The 20,440-nt window shown below is 35.3% G+C and overlaps 1 protein-coding gene across 2 annotated transcripts in view; it reads right to left on the bottom strand.

Moving 5' to 3' along the window:
* Positions 1–20,440, bottom strand: part of sorcs3b (sortilin related VPS10 domain containing receptor 3b) — a 71,378-nt gene that overhangs the window by 7,304 nt on the left and 43,634 nt on the right. For both annotated transcript variants that reach the window (XM_089011531.1, XM_089011530.1), the window contains exons 11-24: positions 20,237–20,339; positions 17,681–17,757; positions 17,510–17,601; positions 16,083–16,190; positions 15,459–15,576; positions 14,664–14,797; positions 14,100–14,213; positions 12,850–13,021; positions 8,310–8,496; positions 6,528–6,661; positions 5,038–5,161; positions 4,732–4,844; positions 2,619–2,747; positions 1,277–1,376 (exon numbers count right to left, since the gene is read on the bottom strand). In XM_089011531.1, the coding sequence (XP_088867657.1) occupies positions 1,277–1,376; positions 2,619–2,747; positions 4,732–4,844; positions 5,038–5,161; positions 6,528–6,661; positions 8,310–8,496; positions 12,850–13,021; positions 14,100–14,213; positions 14,664–14,797; positions 15,459–15,576; positions 16,083–16,190; positions 17,510–17,601; positions 17,681–17,757; positions 20,237–20,339 (1,705 nt within the window). The remainder of the gene's footprint in view (positions 1–1,276; positions 1,377–2,618; positions 2,748–4,731; positions 4,845–5,037; positions 5,162–6,527; positions 6,662–8,309; positions 8,497–12,849; positions 13,022–14,099; positions 14,214–14,663; positions 14,798–15,458; positions 15,577–16,082; positions 16,191–17,509; positions 17,602–17,680; positions 17,758–20,236; positions 20,340–20,440) is intronic.

Below are 20,440 nucleotides of genomic sequence, written 5' to 3'. Positions count from 1 at the left end.
AAACAAACAAATACACAAGTAAATGAATTAACGAATAGGTAAATAAAATAAATAAATAAATAAATAAATAAATAAATAAATACACAAGTAAATTAACTAATTAAATGAATAAATAAATAAATAAATAAATAGTTAAAGCTTTGTCTCACCTGCAACCTGTTTAGGCCAAAACCCACTTGGCCAAAATTATCAATATTACCAAAAATAAATAAATAAATAAATGAATACATAAATACACAAGTAAATTAACTAATTAATTAAATGAATAAATAAATAAATAAATAAATAAATAGTTAAAGCTTTGTCTCACCTGCAACCTGTTTAGGCCAAAACCCACTTGGCCAAAATTATCAATATTACCAAAAATAAATAAATAAATAAATAAATAATAACAACAATAACAACAACAACAACAACAACAACAATAATAATAATAATAATGTTTCATTTATGAACACCTTTCAAAATATAAATAAGCAGATAAATAAATAAATAAATAAATAAATAAATAAATAAATAAATAAATAAATAAATACAACTACAGCTGCTCGCCTAATTTATCATGACCACGTTGAACCAAATAGTCACAAAACCTTTTTATTCCCTTTTTAACTATTGTGTTTCGTTATCAACGGCAGCGGACGGGCGGCAGACTTGATCTTCATTCATTTTGCTGCTAGTAAAAAAAAAAAAAAAAAAAAAATAAAACAAATCAATGATTCCACCATTGTTTAAAGATGCAGCAACAACTTGACAACTCGAGCATGAGACTGATCGTGTTCTAAATGAGGAACGGAAAAATGAAAACACAAATTAATTTGTCACTTCTAGGCTGACACGATTTGACCTCCTCGGGGGTTCCTCGGGGGTTGAGAACATCATGATCTCCCTGGGGGGGTCGCTCGTGTACTGCCCCGTCATGGCTTTATAAATGCTGAGAAGCCGTATTCAAAGTGTATCTCCTTAAGCAAGCGTGACCTTTTGCGGATCATCTTAAAAGGCGACGCAGGGTTTTGTACGGCGACACAAACAAAGACAGATCCATTGATGGACAAAAAGGGGTAAAAAAAAAGGACAACACCCCCTACGCCCACCCCACCCTTCGATGCACTTTAGCCATATGCTAACGATGACGCGACCCCGGCGGTCTCGAACACAACATGCTGCCGATCACGTCATCGATCGGCCGCTTTGATGAGCCGCGATGTGCAGTGTCACCCGTCGCGTCAGCTGAAAGTCAAGCAGGCGTGAAAAGTGCGATCAAAGGGACACTTACCCAAAGTTTGCTGAGTAATGTGGACGCTGATCCGAGTGTCAACTTTAAGCTCAAAGTGGACGCGGCCTTGGTCGAAGAGGGCGACGAAAACGTCAGATATCTGTTTGTGTTACGGAAAAAAAAAAAAAAATAATCATAAAATTGCAAGGTGAACCACTGTTTAGCACTGAGACACACTCGCAATAGTTTTGCTCAATCCACATTGCGGAACACACTGAAAACACATTGAGTATGATCAAAACACACTTAAACTCATAAAAAAATATGTAATAAACATACTGTAAATGTATACATAAGAAAAAACTGGGGGAAAATAAATATCTTCAAGGAAAAAAAAAACGTTTATTATAATTCATCATTTATTTCATATGTATTTCATGAATTGCTGATGAATGACATGGTAATAACTACTGTATCTATTTAGCTAGCTAACTCGTTAGCTATCTTGATAGCAACATAGACAGATACCGAGCTAACTCAAAAGATATCATATATCTAGCTAGTTATTTTGGAAGATAGCGAGCTAATATGTATGCTATCTGTCTATGTGTGTAGCTAGTAAGCTAACTCATAGTCTGTCGGTCTGTCTATATCTATATCTACATAGCTAGATAGCAAGCTAGTAAGCTAACTCATAGTCTTTCTGTCTATATCTGTATCTAGATAGCTAGATAGCAAGCTAGTAAGCTAACTCATTGTCTGTCTGTCTATGTCTATATCTATATCTAGATAGTTATATAGCTAGATAGCAAGCTAGTAAGCTAACTCATAGTCTGTCTGTCTGTCTATATCTATATCTAGATAGATAGATAGCAAGCTAGCTAGCGAGGAAGATAGCTCGCTATATAGCTTGCTACATAGCTCACTAGATAGCTCGCTAAATAGTTAGATACATAGATAGTCAGATAGCTAGATTTACCGGTAGATCGATTTTTTAAAATAAAACTACCAAAACTTTGAAAAACCACCCAAATATAATTTCATTTTTTAATTAATTTTTTAACCCTAAAACGGCAGAAAATAAAAAATATAAAAATGAATAAAAACCATTTTTCCTCATTTATTACCGGTATATAAATTGCATGAATCAAAATAAAGTCAAAATCGGTATTATTTTATTGTATTCATTTTATAATAACCACTCCCCCTCCGGCACACTCCAATACATTTCGCTGGCCATTAATATTATGCCCATTTTCGCTGTTCATGGCAGATCAGTATGTCTAAACCAGGAAGGAAAAGCAATATGGCTGCGTCAACAGAAGGTGTAGATCAATATTGGAGGGGTGTGGGTGTGTAACGCCGTATGATGACCCACGGATGAAGGTGTTGCTCTTCTTACCATCTGCAATTCCTCCGGGGTTTGCCTCCTATTCGGCGTGATCACATCGGGCAGGATGAAAAGCTCTGCCGTGGTTGGGAGTCCAGGGTACAAAGATACCAGCAGCTGACTGGCGGGAACACCGGAAAGCTGACAGTAAAACATGAATAAGGATACAATTAGGACTTTTGGCTCATAGAATGGCCTCTAAATCTGAAATATTGATGTATTTATTTATATATTTATTCATCTACAGTATCTCTCTGTCTATTTCTATTTATTACTCAATTTATGTATGTTTATTTTTCTAATTTTCTATTTATGTATTTATGTCTTTTTTATTTGTAAATGTATTTATTTTACTACTTTTCTATTGATTTATTTATTTGTGTTTGTATGTATTTATTTATCTGTTTGTCTGTTTTATTTATTTATCGACAGTATTTCTCTATTTATAGTCATTACTCAATTTATGGATGTATTCATTTATTTTTCTAATTTTCTACTCTTCTACTTTTCTATTTATTTATCTGTCTATTTTTATTTATTTTTAAATGTAGTTATTTTTCCTTCTTTTCTTTTTATTTTTTCTTTGTATTTATTTATTTGTATGTATTTATTGTATGTATTTATTTATTATTATTTGTATGTATTTATTTATGAACTTATATATTTATTTGTTTGTTTATTTGTCTGTTTTATTTATTTATCTGTTAGTCTGTTTTATGTATTTATTGTGTATTTATTCAAATATGTATGTATTTATTTATCCGGCTATTTTTATTTATTTTTCTATGTATTTATTTCTGTATTCATTTGTCTATTTTTATGTAATTTTTCTATTTATTTATTTTTCTACTTTTTATTTATTTATTTGCTTATTTATTTATGTGTTTACCATTTATTTATTTGTCTATTTGTATTTATTTATTTTTTCTACTTTGTATTTATTTATGAACGTATATATTTATGTATTTGTCTGTTTTATTTATTTATCTGTTAGTCTGTTTTATTTATTTATTGTGTATTTATTCAAATATGTATGTATTTATTTATCTGGCTATTTCTATTTATTTTCTAGGTATTTATTTCTGTATTTATTTGTCTATTTTTATGTAATTTCTTTCTATGTATGTATTGTTCAACTTTTTATTTATTTATTTATTTATTTATTTATGTATTTATTTGATTATTTATTTCTGTGTTTATTTATCATTTATTTATTTGTCTATGTGTATTTATTTATTTTTCTACTCTATTTATTTATGTATTTGCTTATTTATTTATGTGTTTAGTTATCATTTATTTATTTGTTTATTTGTATTTATTTATTTACTTTTATTTATTTACTATTTATCTGTCTGTTTTTATTTATTTCCCTATTTATTTATTTATGTATTTATTTATAAATGGCGACCCATTGCACAGAAAACCATCGTCCCCCATTGTGGGACGAATAAAGGTTTTCTGAATAAAGGTTTTTCTGTGATGATTACTGTTTTTACGGTGGTCTGTTTTTGCTGCCCTCGGTCATCAACGAAATGTATCTGCTTACTGAATTATGCAATTTTTTTGGGTGGTTTTAATAATAATAATAATACATTTCATTTATAAGCGCCTTTCAAAACTCTCAAGGTCACTTTACAGTCACAGGATCAGTTTTTTCTGTGGGTGAGCAGCGGCAGCCACACGCGCCAGCATTCACTCAACCCGGAAGTAACTCAAATAGATAGAAATATAGCTAGCTATAATAATAATAATAATAATAATAATAATAATAATAATAATAATAATAATAATAATAATAAATGTCATTTACATCATTATAAAAATATCACTAGTTGTCTTTTGCATCTCTCCAATAGCATTTTGGCTTTTCGGCAGCCAACCAATCAAACCTCAGCCAACTCAACTTTACAACGGCGGCCATTGTGATGTCTCCTTGCTGTCATCGCAAAAAGTTCAAAAGAAAGAAAGACAAAAACTAAAAAAAAAAAAAAAAAAAAGGGCAAGATCTCCGTCACGGCCCATAAAACATGACGAGCGCTGTAGCGGCGGCGCACGGCGGTATGAAAGAGTAATGACCCAGATAGGTACGGGTGGTCCGGCGACTTGCGGTTAGAAGTTGACGTACCCGTGACAGTGATGTCTGCACCACGCGACCTATGTCCTCCCGCCACTCGGGGATGTCAGGATTGTGCTCGTCAAGCATCGGTGAAAAGGACAACAGCAGCGACCTGAAAAACTCTGGCAAAAACAAAAACAAAGCCTTTTTTGTTGTTGTTGTTTTTGAAACCGTCTTTGGGTTCATTTCCCCAAAAGTCGGACTTAATTGGCGTCAAGATTTTTCCGTGTTTTCTCGCCGTGACATTTGGTCCACGTCGGCGAGCACGGTCCACATGTTGCATATTCATGTCACCAATTAAAGTTGCACGCTAACCTTTAACTGTAATATCCCTTGAATCCTGCATCACCGTACTCCCAGAAGCCACCTGGACCGTGACCTTATTTGTTCCTTCTTTCTGGAACGTGTACGAGATGCTACCATCCAGGGTGACAATTGGCTGCGTTAAAAATGAGAGAAAAGGAAGAGATTTATGACAAACAGGGGCGGAGCTACAGGGTGGCTTTGGGTGGCCACGCCCACCTCCATGTTTTTATTATACACCTCGGCTTATGAACTTAATTGGTTCCCAGACAGAGTGTGTAAGGCGAAAAGTGTGCATCCCAAAAATTAATTTCCCATAGGAAACCATTAAAATGAGAATAATCCGTTCCCAGGTCCCCATAAAACATAATTTTCAACTAAATAAGCCTTAAAACTACACAAAATATACCGTATTTTAAGTATAATAAATGTGCTATGGTATTATAATGAAAGAAATAAACTGTACTGTCTAATAAAGTCGTTTTATTTACCTTTGTGATGGTCGTTGATGGCTTGATGGAATGGAGTGGCCGGTTTCATCAGCATGAAACACTTGATGAGGAAGGTAACCTTCTTCTTACACCATCTGGAGGAATGATCCCTTGTAGGGGCTTTTTCTGTGATAATTTTATCTAGTTCCTCATCAATTGTGTTCTGTTTAGCTGGGTTGATAGCTTTTTGCATCAAGTATACAGATGGCTTGTGCGGATTATTTGTGGAGCCTGATTGATGAGAATTTTAACCTTGCAGTCTACACTCTGCCTTTGAACTATCAAAGTTGAAACGAGTCCAAATTACACTGTTTTATATCCATTTTGTCACTCTCTCTGTGTTGTCTGCCTGTGTCTAATGTTTAAACCACCTCCCCTCACTGCTGCGTTCTTGACCAATCAGGTGGCTTTAACCGAAGACTGGGGGCGGGGAATAGAGGACAAAAAAATGTCGGCAGCCATTTTCTTTTTTGGAAAATGGCTTCACTCTCTTTCTGTCTGTAAACCCCCCCCCCCCCCCCCACTGCTGCCTTCTTAACCAATCACGTGGCTTTAATCAACGACTGGAGGTGGGATATAGAGGACCAAAACAAGCCGGCTGCCATTTTTCTTTTAGGAGAACGGGCTCGTTCGACACATCACTCATTGTGGCAGCTCCATGTGTATCCCGAAAAATAGTTTGTATGCCAAAGTAAAACGTTCGTAAACCGAAAGGTTCGAAAGCCAAGGGGTTCGTAAACTGAGGTATCACTGTACCGATTTTTATTTCCAGCATCATAATCATATTGAAAAAAGAAAGAAAACAAAGGAATATTGGACTTGGCCCAAACGCTAACACATGCCCCCGTAAACATAACCTCTGAAAAGATTGACGGCATGCCAGTGCCCCCCCCCCCCCCCCCCACCAAAAAAAAAAAAAACAAAAACAAAAACAAAAAAAGCACAGATAAACAATCAAATGGGGCCCGTTTGATTGAATTTTCCGAAAAAGGACAAAGAGCAGCTCGTCACCTCTGTGCTGTTGGCCATCCACCAGAAGAAGGTCAACGTCCTGATGTGACTGGGCCAAACCACCGCCGTCAGATTGGTCGCCTTCCCTCTGAAGGCCACTAGTGGGACCGAGAGGTACACGCGTTCCACAGGACCTGTGGTAGCAACACACAAGTGAAATTAGTTTTAATAAACATGGGTATGTATTGAGTGATTGGATGTTTTTGTATTTATGAGTCTCTCGTGTTTACAGAAAAATCTAAATCAAATAGTGGAGAGTTCATGATTGTTTTATAGTCAAGGCCATGACGTGCATGCAATCTGTAACGTCAACTGACTCATATTTATTTCAATTTGCATAGAAGAACGTGTGTGGTAGGAGGGGGCATTTTAGTTTGAGACACGCATAGATTATATTGAAGCAGCCTTGTAGTGTGTCCACCTGAGCTACAACAGCACGCTCCATTAAAAATTACAATAAAATAAAATAAAATAAAATAAAATAAAATAAAATAAAATAAAATAAAATAAAATTGCATAGGAGAATGTGTGTGGTAGCCTTGTAGTCTATGTCCACCTGAGATACAACAGCACGCTCCATTAAAAAATAAAATAAAAAAGATAATTAAAATAAAATCGCATAAGGCAAGACAAGACAAAATAAAATAAAATAGGGAAGGTTTCAATGGCTAAACTGAACTATTTTTTAGTTAATTTTAGCAGCTTACAATTTTTTAACTTTATTTTTATTAATGCAATTTATATATTATATATATTATATAATTTATATACAATTTATAGTTACAATTTATAGTTAAGAAATGCAGAAAAACACGTTTTTTAAATCATTTATTTAATATATATAAATGTTAATTTATATATTTTTTTTATTTGTTGGTGTTTTAGAGAACATATTTGATTAAAAATGAATATATTTTTGGGAAACCCATTTTTGGAGGTGCAACAATTCTTTTAATGTTCCGGTAGATTCACTCAACTAAAACAAAAAAACTGAAAATAATAAAAAAAAATAGAAAATATACAACAACCAAAATTAAAATAAAAATGAAGAAAATAATAACAATAAAAATAAAAATTAACAACAATATTTTGACATCTTTTGGAGGGGCAACAATTCTTTTAATGTTCCGGTAGTTTTAGTCATCTAAGACAAAAACAGAAAATAAAAACCAAAAAGAGAAAACAAACAATAACAACAATTAAAATAAAATAACAATAAAGAACAAAAAAACTATAAAAATAACAATAAAATAACAAAAAAAAAAATCAAATTAAAATAAAAAAATAATCAAAATAAAAATTGAATTTTGAAAACTGAAAATTTTAAATTTAAAATAAAAAATGTTAAATGGAAAATGAAAATGAAAATAAAAATAAAAACAAATAAAAATTAAATAAATACATAAAGATATAAATAAAAAAATAAAACATTTTTTTTAAGCTAAAATTCAATCGATCCAGTTCATTGTTTGGTTGACACGATTTAAATTGGTTTAACTTGACCTGAAATCAAATCAGTGTTTTGCAAGTTTTTGTTGTTGTTTTTTTTAGTAAAAATGTAGCTGTGCATAAATTCTGTGGCTTCAGTGCCTTGCTCAAAGAGGACCCAGATCTCTCTTCTGGGCAACCCTTAAAATGACATCTCTCCTTCCGCTGCGGATCCCTAACCTAAGTCACTCTAGCATCTCACGACGCACTGCGGCGACTCGCCGAGTCCTAAAAGACTCCATGAATAAATAAAACGCAGAAGAGACAATGTGCGAGTATTTGGTCTCAGCGTACTGATGATGTGCAGATACAGCACACAGCTGTCAGATCCCAGACTGTTCTCGGCCACCGCCGTCACTTGATAAATCCCCGTGGCTCGATACGCGTGCTGGATGCCGTCGTCGGCCCGGCTCAGGTTGGAGTAAGCGATTCGGATGCCGTCGCCGAAGTCGAGATGGACGCTGGTCCTCAGCGAGTCACCCTGCGGACGATGGGCGGGGAAACAACACCTGTCAGCCTTGTAATGGAACGCGTCGACGCGGTGCGACGCCAAAGTGCTCGGCCGGAGCCGACTCATTCAGGTGTGTCACAAAAGCTTTGCGGCTGGTTACACACACAGACGATGACAGGCTATCCGGTGACAAAATGCAACTTCAGTTTTTGGAAAAAAAAACTAAAAAAAAGTTTCCAGGTATTTCAAGGTACGGTGATACTTTGGTTTACAAACCCCTTGGCTTACGAACTTTTCGGTTTCGGCACAAACGTTTCCCATGGATGGATCTCTGTAAAAAAAATATGACGTGGTCCATTTTTCATTGAAAATTCGACACTCCTTATCTACTTTTCGGCTAATGAGGGTGTTGAAATCATGATTAAAAAAAGACCTTGGTTGGAAAAAAAAACAGCTGTTTTCTTCTACATTGATCGAAAAAGCACCACTCAGTCCCCTAGTGGACGATCCTTGAATTGCACTTCATTAAAAATATGAATTCCATATCGTTTGTGCATTTTTTTCAATTTTAAATTATCTTGCAGGCCTGATCAAACCTCCCTGGGGGCCGGTTCCGGCCCGTGGGCCGTATGTTTGACACCAATGTTTTATAGCATATAAAATACCCAAAACATGCAGTATGATATTTTTAGTCAAATGCAAAACACCAATAAAAATGACTTAAAGTGCGCTGAAACTGCAAAAAAATGAACCCGGAAGTGGCCAGTTTCAGAAGGTCCCGCCCCCTTGTTCGTGATGTCTTGCCTTGCTGGAGAATCAAAACGATGACTTCAGATTCGGAAAAGATGCTTTCTTGTTACTCATCCAGTTATGAATATGATTCAAATAGTTCTGAAGAGGAAGGCAGACATGTTTGCAATCGATTAAAGAATTTATTCCGGTCATTTTGATGCATATGGAGAGAAATGTAGTGACAAAGTCTTTAGTAGTACCCAAAAAAGGCAGAAGATGGCGACAAACCTCCGTGGAAATTGTCTCCTGGGACGTTTTGTAAGGGAACATCAAATACACTGTAGAAGTCGAGTTTTCCTTCTGATTTCGCCATCAACACTGATCAACACAGTTTTCAGACCAAACAAAGTACCCAAAATGCATTGTGTGTCGCTTTCTCGGTCAGGGGCGTTCCTTTAGTGACGTCACGTACAGACTCGTCACCAACTCAAAAACAAGACTTCCGGAATATTCAGCGCGAGTCTTATATATGCGGTGGAAACATTTGAAGCCATTTTACAAATTATGGACACAACTTGTCCGGAGATGTCGGTTGTCCTTTAATGTCGTGGTGGTACTGGTAGTGTTGGCAAATCTTTTGTGTGGTCACTAGTGGATAAGCATCTGGCAGCAGCCGATGTGTTATTGCGACTGCGTCCGGCGTTTTTGATTTTTATTTCATAGACTCTTTTTTTTTTTCTCTCTGATGTTTTCCTTGCAGCACGGTGCTGCCATTTTTTTTTTGGGCTTGTTTGTTTCAATGTGCAAATAGGACCAAGATGTGTGTGTTTTTGTGTGTATAAGTGTGTGAACCCATTCCAAAGAACGAGCAAAGAGATTGTCCCTAGAAACTCTGTTGACGGGGAGCTCTGTGTGATTTTTAGAGAAGAACTAGGACAGTGCCTTGGGATAAATACTGTTATTTACTTTTTTTTTTTTCAATATAAGTAAAGGGTCTGAAAATGTACCCATGATTGAAATTAAGTCTATGCTGGTATTTCTTTTTTTTTTTTACAGTGATTTTGCACCCTACCGCAAAGCTAAAATTAGGTGGGCATGTCAGTCATCTCATTGTGTGAGGGGAAATTGAAAGGATACATGCAGAAAACTCACAAAGTGGACGATTTTAGTTTCTATATTTTTTTATGTAGTTTATAGCCGAAAAATGACCAAAATTCATTGGATCACAATGAATAACATCGAAAGAAAAACCCCTATAAGAAAATTTCCAACTGAGCTTGGGCGCCATCTTGTGCATTTTCTGGGACGCTACATTGGAATCCTGAAGGCTCAAATTGATCCGCAAGTAATCAATTAATCGATTGAAAACACTTATGCTTTCCTCTTCAGAACTATTTGAATCATAATCATAACTGGATGAGTAACAAGAAAGCATCTTCTCCGAATCTGAAGCCATTGTTTTGATTCTCAAGCAAGGCAAGACGTCTTGGTGTGACGTCATGATCTGGGGACGGGGCTTTTGAAAACTCCCAATTCGCAGCTCAATTTGTTGCAGTTTTTGCACACTTTAAGTCATTTTTATTGGGGTTTTGCATTTGACTAAAAATATCAGCCTGTGTATTTTAGATGCTATAAAACGTTTCTCTGATGTCAGTTAGGAAACAAAAAAATGATGTTGGTTGTCCTTTAAAGGACAACCGACGTGTCCGGACAAGTTGTGTCCATAATTTGTAAAATGTCTTCAAATGACTTTTACTGAGCGTATTTTACAGAAATTCCACCGCATATAGCTATATTTTACGTTTTAAGACTCGCGCTGAATATTCCGGAAGTCTTGTTTTTGAGTTGGTGACGAGTCCTCACCCTACGTCACTGAAGGAACGCCCCTGACCGAAAAAAGGACACATTGTAGCAGTCATCCCATCACGTCAATGCATTTTGCTGTACTTTGGTCTGAAAACTTCATGTAGGACCAAAAAGAGGCAGAAGAGGGCGACAAAGCTCCATGTAAGGAATTAATCAGCCTGTGGAAACGGGCTGATTAATTCCTTACACGGCTTTGTCACCATTTTCTGGCTTTTTTGGGTGCTACATTTCCCACCGGATGCCTCAAAAAGATACGGAAGGACTTCTTTAATCGATTGCAAACTTGTATGCTTTCTTCTTCAGAACTATTTGAATCATATTCATAACTGGATGAGTAACAAGAAAGCATATTCTCCGAATCTAAAGCCATTGTTTTGATTCTCCAGCAAGGTAAGACGTCTTGGGGTGACATCACGAACAAGGGGGCGGGACCTTCTGAAACTGGCCACTTCCGGGTAAATTTTTTTGCAGATTTTGGCCATTTAAGTAATTTTTATTGGTATTTTGCATTTGACTAAAAATATCAGCCTGCGTGTTTTGGCTATTTTAGATGCTATAAAACGTTTTTCTGATGTCAGTTAGGAAACAAAAAAAATGGTGTCGGTTGTCCTTTAAGGAGGAGGCAAAGATTTCGTATTGTAAGCTTCAGCCTTAACATTTACCGCGAGACAAAATCTAAATTGTTGGTACAAAAATGGCTAATGTCATTTCATAGAAGACAAACCCGCATGGCGTTAACGAGCGTGCAGGTGTTTCTTTTTTTTTTTTCACTTTGATTACACCTCATCAATCCAAGCCGACCTTCACCGAGATAATTACTGCCAGTTGCCTCCTTTGCTTCTCATTTGCAACCATCCTCCATTTGCTGCAAGCGATTGAACTTTTCCATCTCGCGATAAAGACAAGATGGATTCTGGAGTGCGTAAACGTGACGGCGTTCATCTTCTTCACGTGAGCATTTACGAATCCGAATTGGAGCACGTATGGCGAATCTAATAACGGCAAACTGACATCAGTCCAAACGCGCGGGAAGTTATAAGGCACCTTTGTGCGGATCTTGAGATTATACTAGCGGCACAAGTTATGCGGCTTTTCAGAACGGCTTCGACTTGACCTGATTAACTCAAACCACCTCGTTCCAAGCCGCGGCGTGCCTCAGGCTAATTAGCGATGCTAATCACAGATACTAATTAGCTTGCACACGGCAATTAGAACTTGTCAACACGCTTGACAAACACGGCAAACATGAGGCAACACCGACACGTCATCGTAGCTTCGTACGGTTTCAGCGGCAACGCGTCACTTACTTCTGGCGCCCTCTAGGCTGGGATTAGAGTATTACGATAAATGTTGTAACGCTTTAGGTGATTGATTTTTGGTGTTTTGAAGAATGTGGGATTCTTCGGAAGAGGCGATGGGTGTCCATTGCGTGAATTTCTCTTTCAAAATCCATTTTTTTAATTCTATTTTGGCTTTGTTTGTACCGCTTATATTTTCTGTCAGGCATATAAATGGGCAGCTAAAGCCTGAGAAAGAGGTTGAGGTGCATTTGCAGGAATTATTTAGTTTTAAATATTTTGTTATTTTTTTGTTAATTATCAGATTATTTTCTGCAACAGAAAAATCATATATTCAGTTATCTTTTTTGACATATTTTTAGGGTGATAGATAAATAGCTAAGTTTGATTAAGTAAAAGAGAAATAGAACAAAATGTGAATGGAGCTAAGTTAGCTTTTTTTTCGCTGTCACACTTTCCTTTCAACTATTGTCAAAATGCAACTTACGTCTTGAAGATGGACTATGAACGTCACGTTGCTTCCGACAAGGGCGCTGAGCTCGCCGCCGCCGGTGGTCAAGCGCAGGCCTCGGGGGGGTCTTGGTTGACACCCTTGCCGTCTGGGCGAGTACACGTTGGTCCCGACCTCTTTGCAATTATTGGACAAAACCTTGCGATACCTAAGGAAGAAATGATGATAAACTTGTGCCCAATCCAAGATTCACTCATACTTTCCATTTTTTTTCAACAGTTACACATGTGACATGCTAGGTCTACTACTAGCATGTCACATGTGCAACGGTTTACTTTGTGATTTTTGTACACATGCTAGAAAAATGTCTTAAAGTAAACCAGTAAATCATTGGCTTACGAACTTAATTGGTTCCCAGACAGAGTGTGTAAGGCGAAAAGTGTATCCCAAAAATTAATTTCACATAGGAAACCATTAAAATGAGAATAATCCGTTCCCAGGGCCCCATAAAACATAATTTTCTAAGCCTTAAAACTACATCAAATGTACTTTATTTTATGTATAATAAATGTGCTATGGTATTATCATTGATGGCTTGATGGAATGGAGAGGCCGGTTTAATCAGCATTAAACACTTGATGAGCAACGTAACCTTCTTTGGTAGGTGCTTTCTCTGCGCTAATTTTACCTTGTTCCTCACTAATTGTGTTCTGTTTAGCTGGGTTGATAGCTTTTTGCATCAAGTGTACAGATGGCATGTGCGGGTTATTTGTGAAGCCTGATTGATGGGATATTTTAACCTTGCAGTCTACACTCTGCCTTTGAACTATCAAAGTTGAGACAAGTCCAAATTTCACTGTTTTCTATCAATTTTCTCATTATCTCTCTGTCTGCCTGTCTCTTTAATGTTTAACGACCTCATTCTCTCTCTGTCTGTAACCCCCACCCTCTCACTGCTGCGTTCTTGACCAATCACGTGGCTTTAACCGAAGACTGTGGGCGGGGAATTGAGGACAAAAACAGTCAGAAAACGGGCTCGTTCGCCCGACACATCACTCATTGTGGCGCCCCGTGTGTATCCCGAAAAAAAGTTTGTATGACAAGGTAAAATTTTCATAAATTTAAAGTTCGTAAACCGAAAAGTTTGTAAGCCATGGAGTTCGTAAACCGAGGTATCACTATAGTTCCTATTTGGTGCTTCACCAGGAACAATTTCTCTTTTTTTTTCGTGTACATTTTTGCCATTAGCAAGGATTCCATTCAGTATCCCAAAGTTAAAGACTTACCCTGTGCTGTTGAGGAAACTTTGGCTCGAGCTACAACTTTTGGCGTTGGCATTTGGATCAAACCAAAAAGCAGGCGTACACTTCCCATCAATGCGACGTTCCCAGCCGTAGTCGCTGCAAGCACAGGCAAAAACAGGAAGAAAAAACAAACAAACACAAGGACTTTTATGAGATCCTCCGGACTGCCAAATCATCCAAACTTCACGAGGAAGCTTTTATAATGGTTCCATGGCGGCATATAAATAGCGACAAGATTGTCAGACAAGCGTGATCAAACAGAATATCTGACAGACATTTAAAATTAATTGAGCAATCCATTATTAATTGAATTCAGATAAGCTCTTTGCAAATGGCAGCGGAGTGATGAAAAATCCTCGCTATAATTAGATTCAAAGGACGCAGTCCTATTTGCTACTCTCGAAGCCCGATACTGTATTCATGCATGCAAACCGATCTGCGTGTCTTTAATTAAACGTTCACTTGATAATAGAGACTTTGCAAACATGTCAGCGGAGCTATTAGCGCTAACTTTGGGAACATTTGGAAGTGTTTAGAGGTAGTCACCATTCAAAGTCGTAGGCGGTACACTGGCATGGTTCGGATGAATAGATCCTGGAATAGTCCTGGGATAGCATGCAGGGGTTTCCAGGCCTGCGCTTCATGAAAATTTGCTTCTCGCCCATCACGCACAGCTCACCCTTTGAATGTAAACACAAAGACAGCAAAATAAAGTTGTGGCAACGAGATACAAAAAGAACATTTAAAAATAAAATTAAAAAATGAAAAATAAACAAGAAATATAATTAAAAAAAAAATACAAAATAACCAAATTAAACATTAACCATTCAAAAATAAAATACGATAAAATAAATATAAATAAAATACAAAATAAAAAACTAAAAAATACAATAAAATACAATAAAATTGTATTTATTTATGTATTTGTTTATTTGTGCATTTATTTAATTTTTGTTTGTGTATTTATTTATTTATTTATTGTTTGTTTGTTTTATTTATTTATTTGATTGTTTTATGGGAGTCGACAAGAAAATCTGGCCATCAGAATATAATCACTTTGCAATTTTATTTGGAAAATAGAAACAAAGGAATACTTTCAAGTGTAAATCTAAAAAATAATTTTGTAATTTCGCAGGTGAGTGTGTTTTGTTGGATTTGTAAAAAAGGTGGACTGCGGCGATGTGGAAGTGGTCATGTGTTTTTTTTTTTTGTCTCTCAATCTTGCTGTTGTTCATTATATTACGCTTTACTACCCATGTTTTACAAATAAAGAAATAATGAATAAACAAAAACGAAACTAAATAAACAAATACATAAAAATACATCAAAAGAAGGTATTACCTTGTTGTGCAGAGTCCACGTCTGATAGTCTCCGTCCATGCATCTCTGAGTGAACAGGCCCTTGTAGTCGATTTTCATCAGCTGCCACTCGGAACGATGGCTGAAGTGTCCAAAAAAACTAAGGTGGGGTGGGGGGGGGGTAAGAACACAAATAATTTAGTGAGGAATTGTTCAAAAATTGTCCAAAATGCATTTGAGCATGCATGAGACAATCAGGAAAAACGATTCTCAAGAGCCTTGACTACAGAGATGAACAGAACTGCTTGATTATTTTTTTCCTGCTTGTTGCTAGGCAGATTTCAGAGGGCTGCCCCACTGATTGAAACATGAAGTCAGGCAGACCGTAGCAAGACAAGTGTACGTCTTTTTTCTTTCATTTTTAATGAATCATTCAATCAAATCATGACTCTGTTTTAAATCTGAAATAAAAGGCTATACATTTGTATGTAAAAAAAAAAAATCAAGAACATTTCATTTTGCTTCAACCACAGACTCATTTTTAAATGTCGATTTTTCTTTTGTTACTTTATCTTATTTGCGCCTACATATGATGTCGCAAATCATCGCTGTCGTCTTGCCCGCTGATACTAAATTCCCCATCGAACAAAATGTCCCGTTCCTCACGTGAGAATATGATTGTCCGACTCCGACTCCGTCAAGACTCCGTCCACGTAGAAAGGCGCCAGGGAGAAGGTGTGACGGTCCCACTTCTTGCCTTCGTCCAGACTGATCCTTTATGATCATAATAGACACGCATTTACGAGTGGATCGTCAAACAACGCCCCTGACACTGAGACTGGTCTAAAATATGGGCAGGATTAATAATAATAATAATAATAATACACATTCATACTATAATTACTACTATGACTAGTACCACTACTACTACTACTACTACTAATAATAATAATAATAATAATAATAATATACACATTAATTCTACTATTATTACTACAACAACTAATAACAACAATAATAATGATATTTACACAATAATAATAAAATATTAATAATAAGAAGAAGAATCATCATCATCATCATCACAACATAAATAACATTAATACCAAAAAAGATATATGTATGATTATGATAAACAATAATAAATCAAATTAATATGTATTATTATTATTATTATTATTGTGACAATGATGACGATAATGATTATTGTAATAATAATAATTAAATAATATTATTATAATAATACTAGTTAATAATAATCATCATCATCATCATAAAATACATGTCTTATTATTATTATCATTATTATTACTATTATTAGTATTATTACTATTCCTAATACTACTATTATTACTATCATTATAATTATTACTGTAATAATAATAATAATAATAATAATAATAATAATAATAATAATACACATTCATACTACAATTACTACTACGACTCGTACCACTACTACTACTACTACTACTACTAATAATAAGAATAATAATAATAATAATAATAATAATAATAATAATAATAATAATAATAATAATAATAATAAATACACATTAATTCTACTATTATTACTATAACAACTAATAATAACAATAATAATGATATTTACACAATAATAATAAAATAATAATATTCATCATCATCATCATCATTACCACAACATAAATCATAACATTAATACCCAAAAAGATATATGTATGATTATGATGATTATAAACAATAATAAGTCAAATTAATATGTATATATGTATATATTATTATTATTATGACAATGATGACAACAATGATTATTGTAATCATAATAATAATTACATAATAGCATTATAATAATACTAGTTATTATTATTATTATTAATAATAATAATAATCATAAAATACATGTATCATTATTATTATCATTATTATTATTACCATTATTACTACGACTGCTATTATTACTATTATTATTATTATTAGTAGTAGTAGTAGTAGTAGTAGTAGTAGTAGTAGTAGTAGTAGTATTAGTATTATTCATGCTACTGTTGTCGATTTGGAATGGTGTGCAGGACAAACAGAGTAGCATCCCATTGTGGAGTTATCACTGTACGCACCACAAGTGTCGAATCGGCGTCGGGGCGCGCAGCACGGCCAGCAAAGCTCCTCCGTTGTCCAGGAACCAAATGTTGTGCTCTTCATCAAATATCTACGCACGATGAAAGGAAAAGAAACCGTCATGCTCATGACAAACAGTCATTCTTTCAATCCGGAATGCGCACGCCTACCTGACGCCAGCTATTTCCTGCATCAGACGTGATGAACATGCCAAGGTTAGTGGAGGACAATTCCATTCCAATATTACCTGGATGAAAAGGAGAGGAAATAGGGGAACATTTGTTTTAAACAAATGAAAATGGAGACACATTTATTCATTAAGAAGTACAGTAAAGTCTCGTTATATCGATATCGCTTATATTGATAGTACTGCTTATTACGATACTACAGTAAAGTCTTGTTATATCGATATTCAAGGGAGTCCGAAAAAATATCGATATAACCGGGACTATCGATATATCCGACCCTGTTTGCATGTAATTTTCTCCGTGCGTGCATAGAAATAGTATCGATATAACCGGGACTATCGATATATCCGATATCGATATAACGAGACTTTACTGTATTTTCATTTCCCGGCAAATTTCTAGTGTTGTATGCATAATTAGTTGCGGTTTGTACGATAGCTGGTTATTACGAAAATCCGGTGACTACGGTGCCCTTTTCATCTCCCGCCAACCATTTTGGTCTGCTTATATCGATACAAAAGCAGCTTAAAGGACAACCGACATCACTTTTTTGTTTCCGAACTGACATCAGGAAAACGTTTTATAGCATCTAAAATACCCAAAACACGCACTATGATATTTTTAGTCACATGCAAAACACCAATAAAAACGTCCTAGTACAGTAAAGTCTCGTTATATCGATAGTACTGCTTATTACGATACTATTTCTATGAACGCAAGGAGAAAATTTACATGCCGCAGGATCGGATATATCGACAGTCTGGTTATATCGATATTTTTTCCGACTCCCGAGAATATCGATATAACCAGACTTTACTGTACTAGTAGTAGTAGTAGTCGATATTTTTTACGACTCTCGAGAATATCGATATAATGAGACTTTACTGTATTATGGTTGTACTTTTTTTTTTTTTTTTTTACAAATGAATAAAGTTGAGTTGTTGTTGCTTTTGAATATACACTCAATAATCTTTTTCCACTTGCCCGGGAGGTGCAGCATATCCGCTGCTTCTCTTGAATGCACTTTGGCCTCCAGTGGGCTGCATAGAGCTCATGTGAACGTGCGCAAAATTAGCATTTTTTAAAATAGGATAGAAAAAAGTACATGGTACATATTTTTTTGCGTGACAATATTGATTCATTGGGGCGGTTACTCAAGTCTATCTTGCGGATATTTGTTTTATTTGTCACAGATGCTTTTTTTTTTTAATCACAGTTTTGAATTATTTCTCCCATTTGACCTTTGGTGGCAGTTTTAGTGTTCTCATGGCAAAGTTGGTGTGTAGCGGCGTAGCATAAATCACACGTCTGTCAATGGCTGAACAGTATCATTTGCGAAGATCAAAAGATCAGTTCAATTGATGTCAAATGTCATCCAGAGCTACGATTGGCAAGAGCGCGCAGCATCGCTCTGGTCGCTTTCACGACTGAGACGTTTAAAAATGTCTTCTCGGTGTCCATTTTATTTCTCAGCTGTGTGTGTTTTTTTTTTTCATGAATTCGCTGTAGCTATAAATCATTTGACCCCTTTGATTTATGAAAGATTTATCATGAGGACAAAATATATCATTCAAGTTATTGATTTCTGACAGCACATGGGATCATGCGGTGGATATAACTCATAAGATATACATATATCTCGCTAGTTATTTTGCTAGATAGCAAGCTAACTCGTAAGCTATCTAGTCTATCTATCTATGCTAACTCATATCCTATCCATCTATGCTAACTCATAGTCGATCTATCTTTCCTAACTCAGTCTATCTATGCTAACTGATAGTCTATATGTCTATGCTAACTCATAGTCTATCTATCTATGCTAACTCATAGTCTATCTATCTACGCTAACTCATATCTATATAGCTAGTTGGCTAGCGAGCTAGATAGCTAGACAGCTAGACAGATAGCTAGCTAGCTAGATATAGATAGATTTTTTTCAGGAAACTATGGAAACTTTAAAAGAATTGTTTCGCCTCCCAAAATATTTTCATTTTTAATCAAATATGTTTTCCCTAAAACAGCAAAAAATAAAAAAATATAAAAAGGAATAAAAACATTTTGTCCTCATTCATTACCTGTATATAAATTGCATGAATCAAAAGCTATCTACCTATCAATTTATTCATTTATTTATCTATCATTTTTTCTATTTATCTATCAATGTATATATTTATCTATCAATTTATTTATTTGATTGATTGATTTATGGATGTATGAATGTTTATTGACAGTTTAAAATAATAATAATAATAATAATACATTGTATTTACAAGCGCCTTTCAAAACTCTCAAGTGCACTTTGCAAGAACATTTTTTTTTCGCGGGTGAGCAGCGGCAGCCAGACGCGCCAGCGTTCACGAATATTTCTGGGGGCTAAGATAAACCCCCACAATTCATTTACAACGAACATCAATTATACTCAGATACCGTATAAGCAAATAGCAACAAAAAGTTGTATAAACGAAAACAGAATGGATATGATACATTATCATCATCTTATATTCCAAATCGATCAATGCAATTGACAAAATAGCATACCGGTCGCAACGATGATGCCTGGTACAGATTTTTTGCTGGTGATTGGTCCGGACATGTAAGGATTCTCAGACATCTCGAGGTGAAGATGCAGCGAACAAAAAGGCTGTTGACAAAAAGGAATATGTTTACAAAAAATAGCATTACAACACTTACGGATGTAATTATGCATCATTGATTCCGGAATCGATCGGAAGCGGCCATTCC

The sequence above is a fragment of the Hippocampus bargibanti genome, linkage group LG13, assembly GCF_051943395.1.
Source record: "Hippocampus bargibanti isolate YZ-2025 linkage group LG13, ASM5194339v1, whole genome shotgun sequence".
NCBI lineage: Eukaryota > Metazoa > Chordata > Actinopteri > Syngnathiformes > Syngnathidae > Hippocampus > Hippocampus bargibanti.
This window is presented reverse-complemented; position numbering and strand designations above follow the sequence as displayed.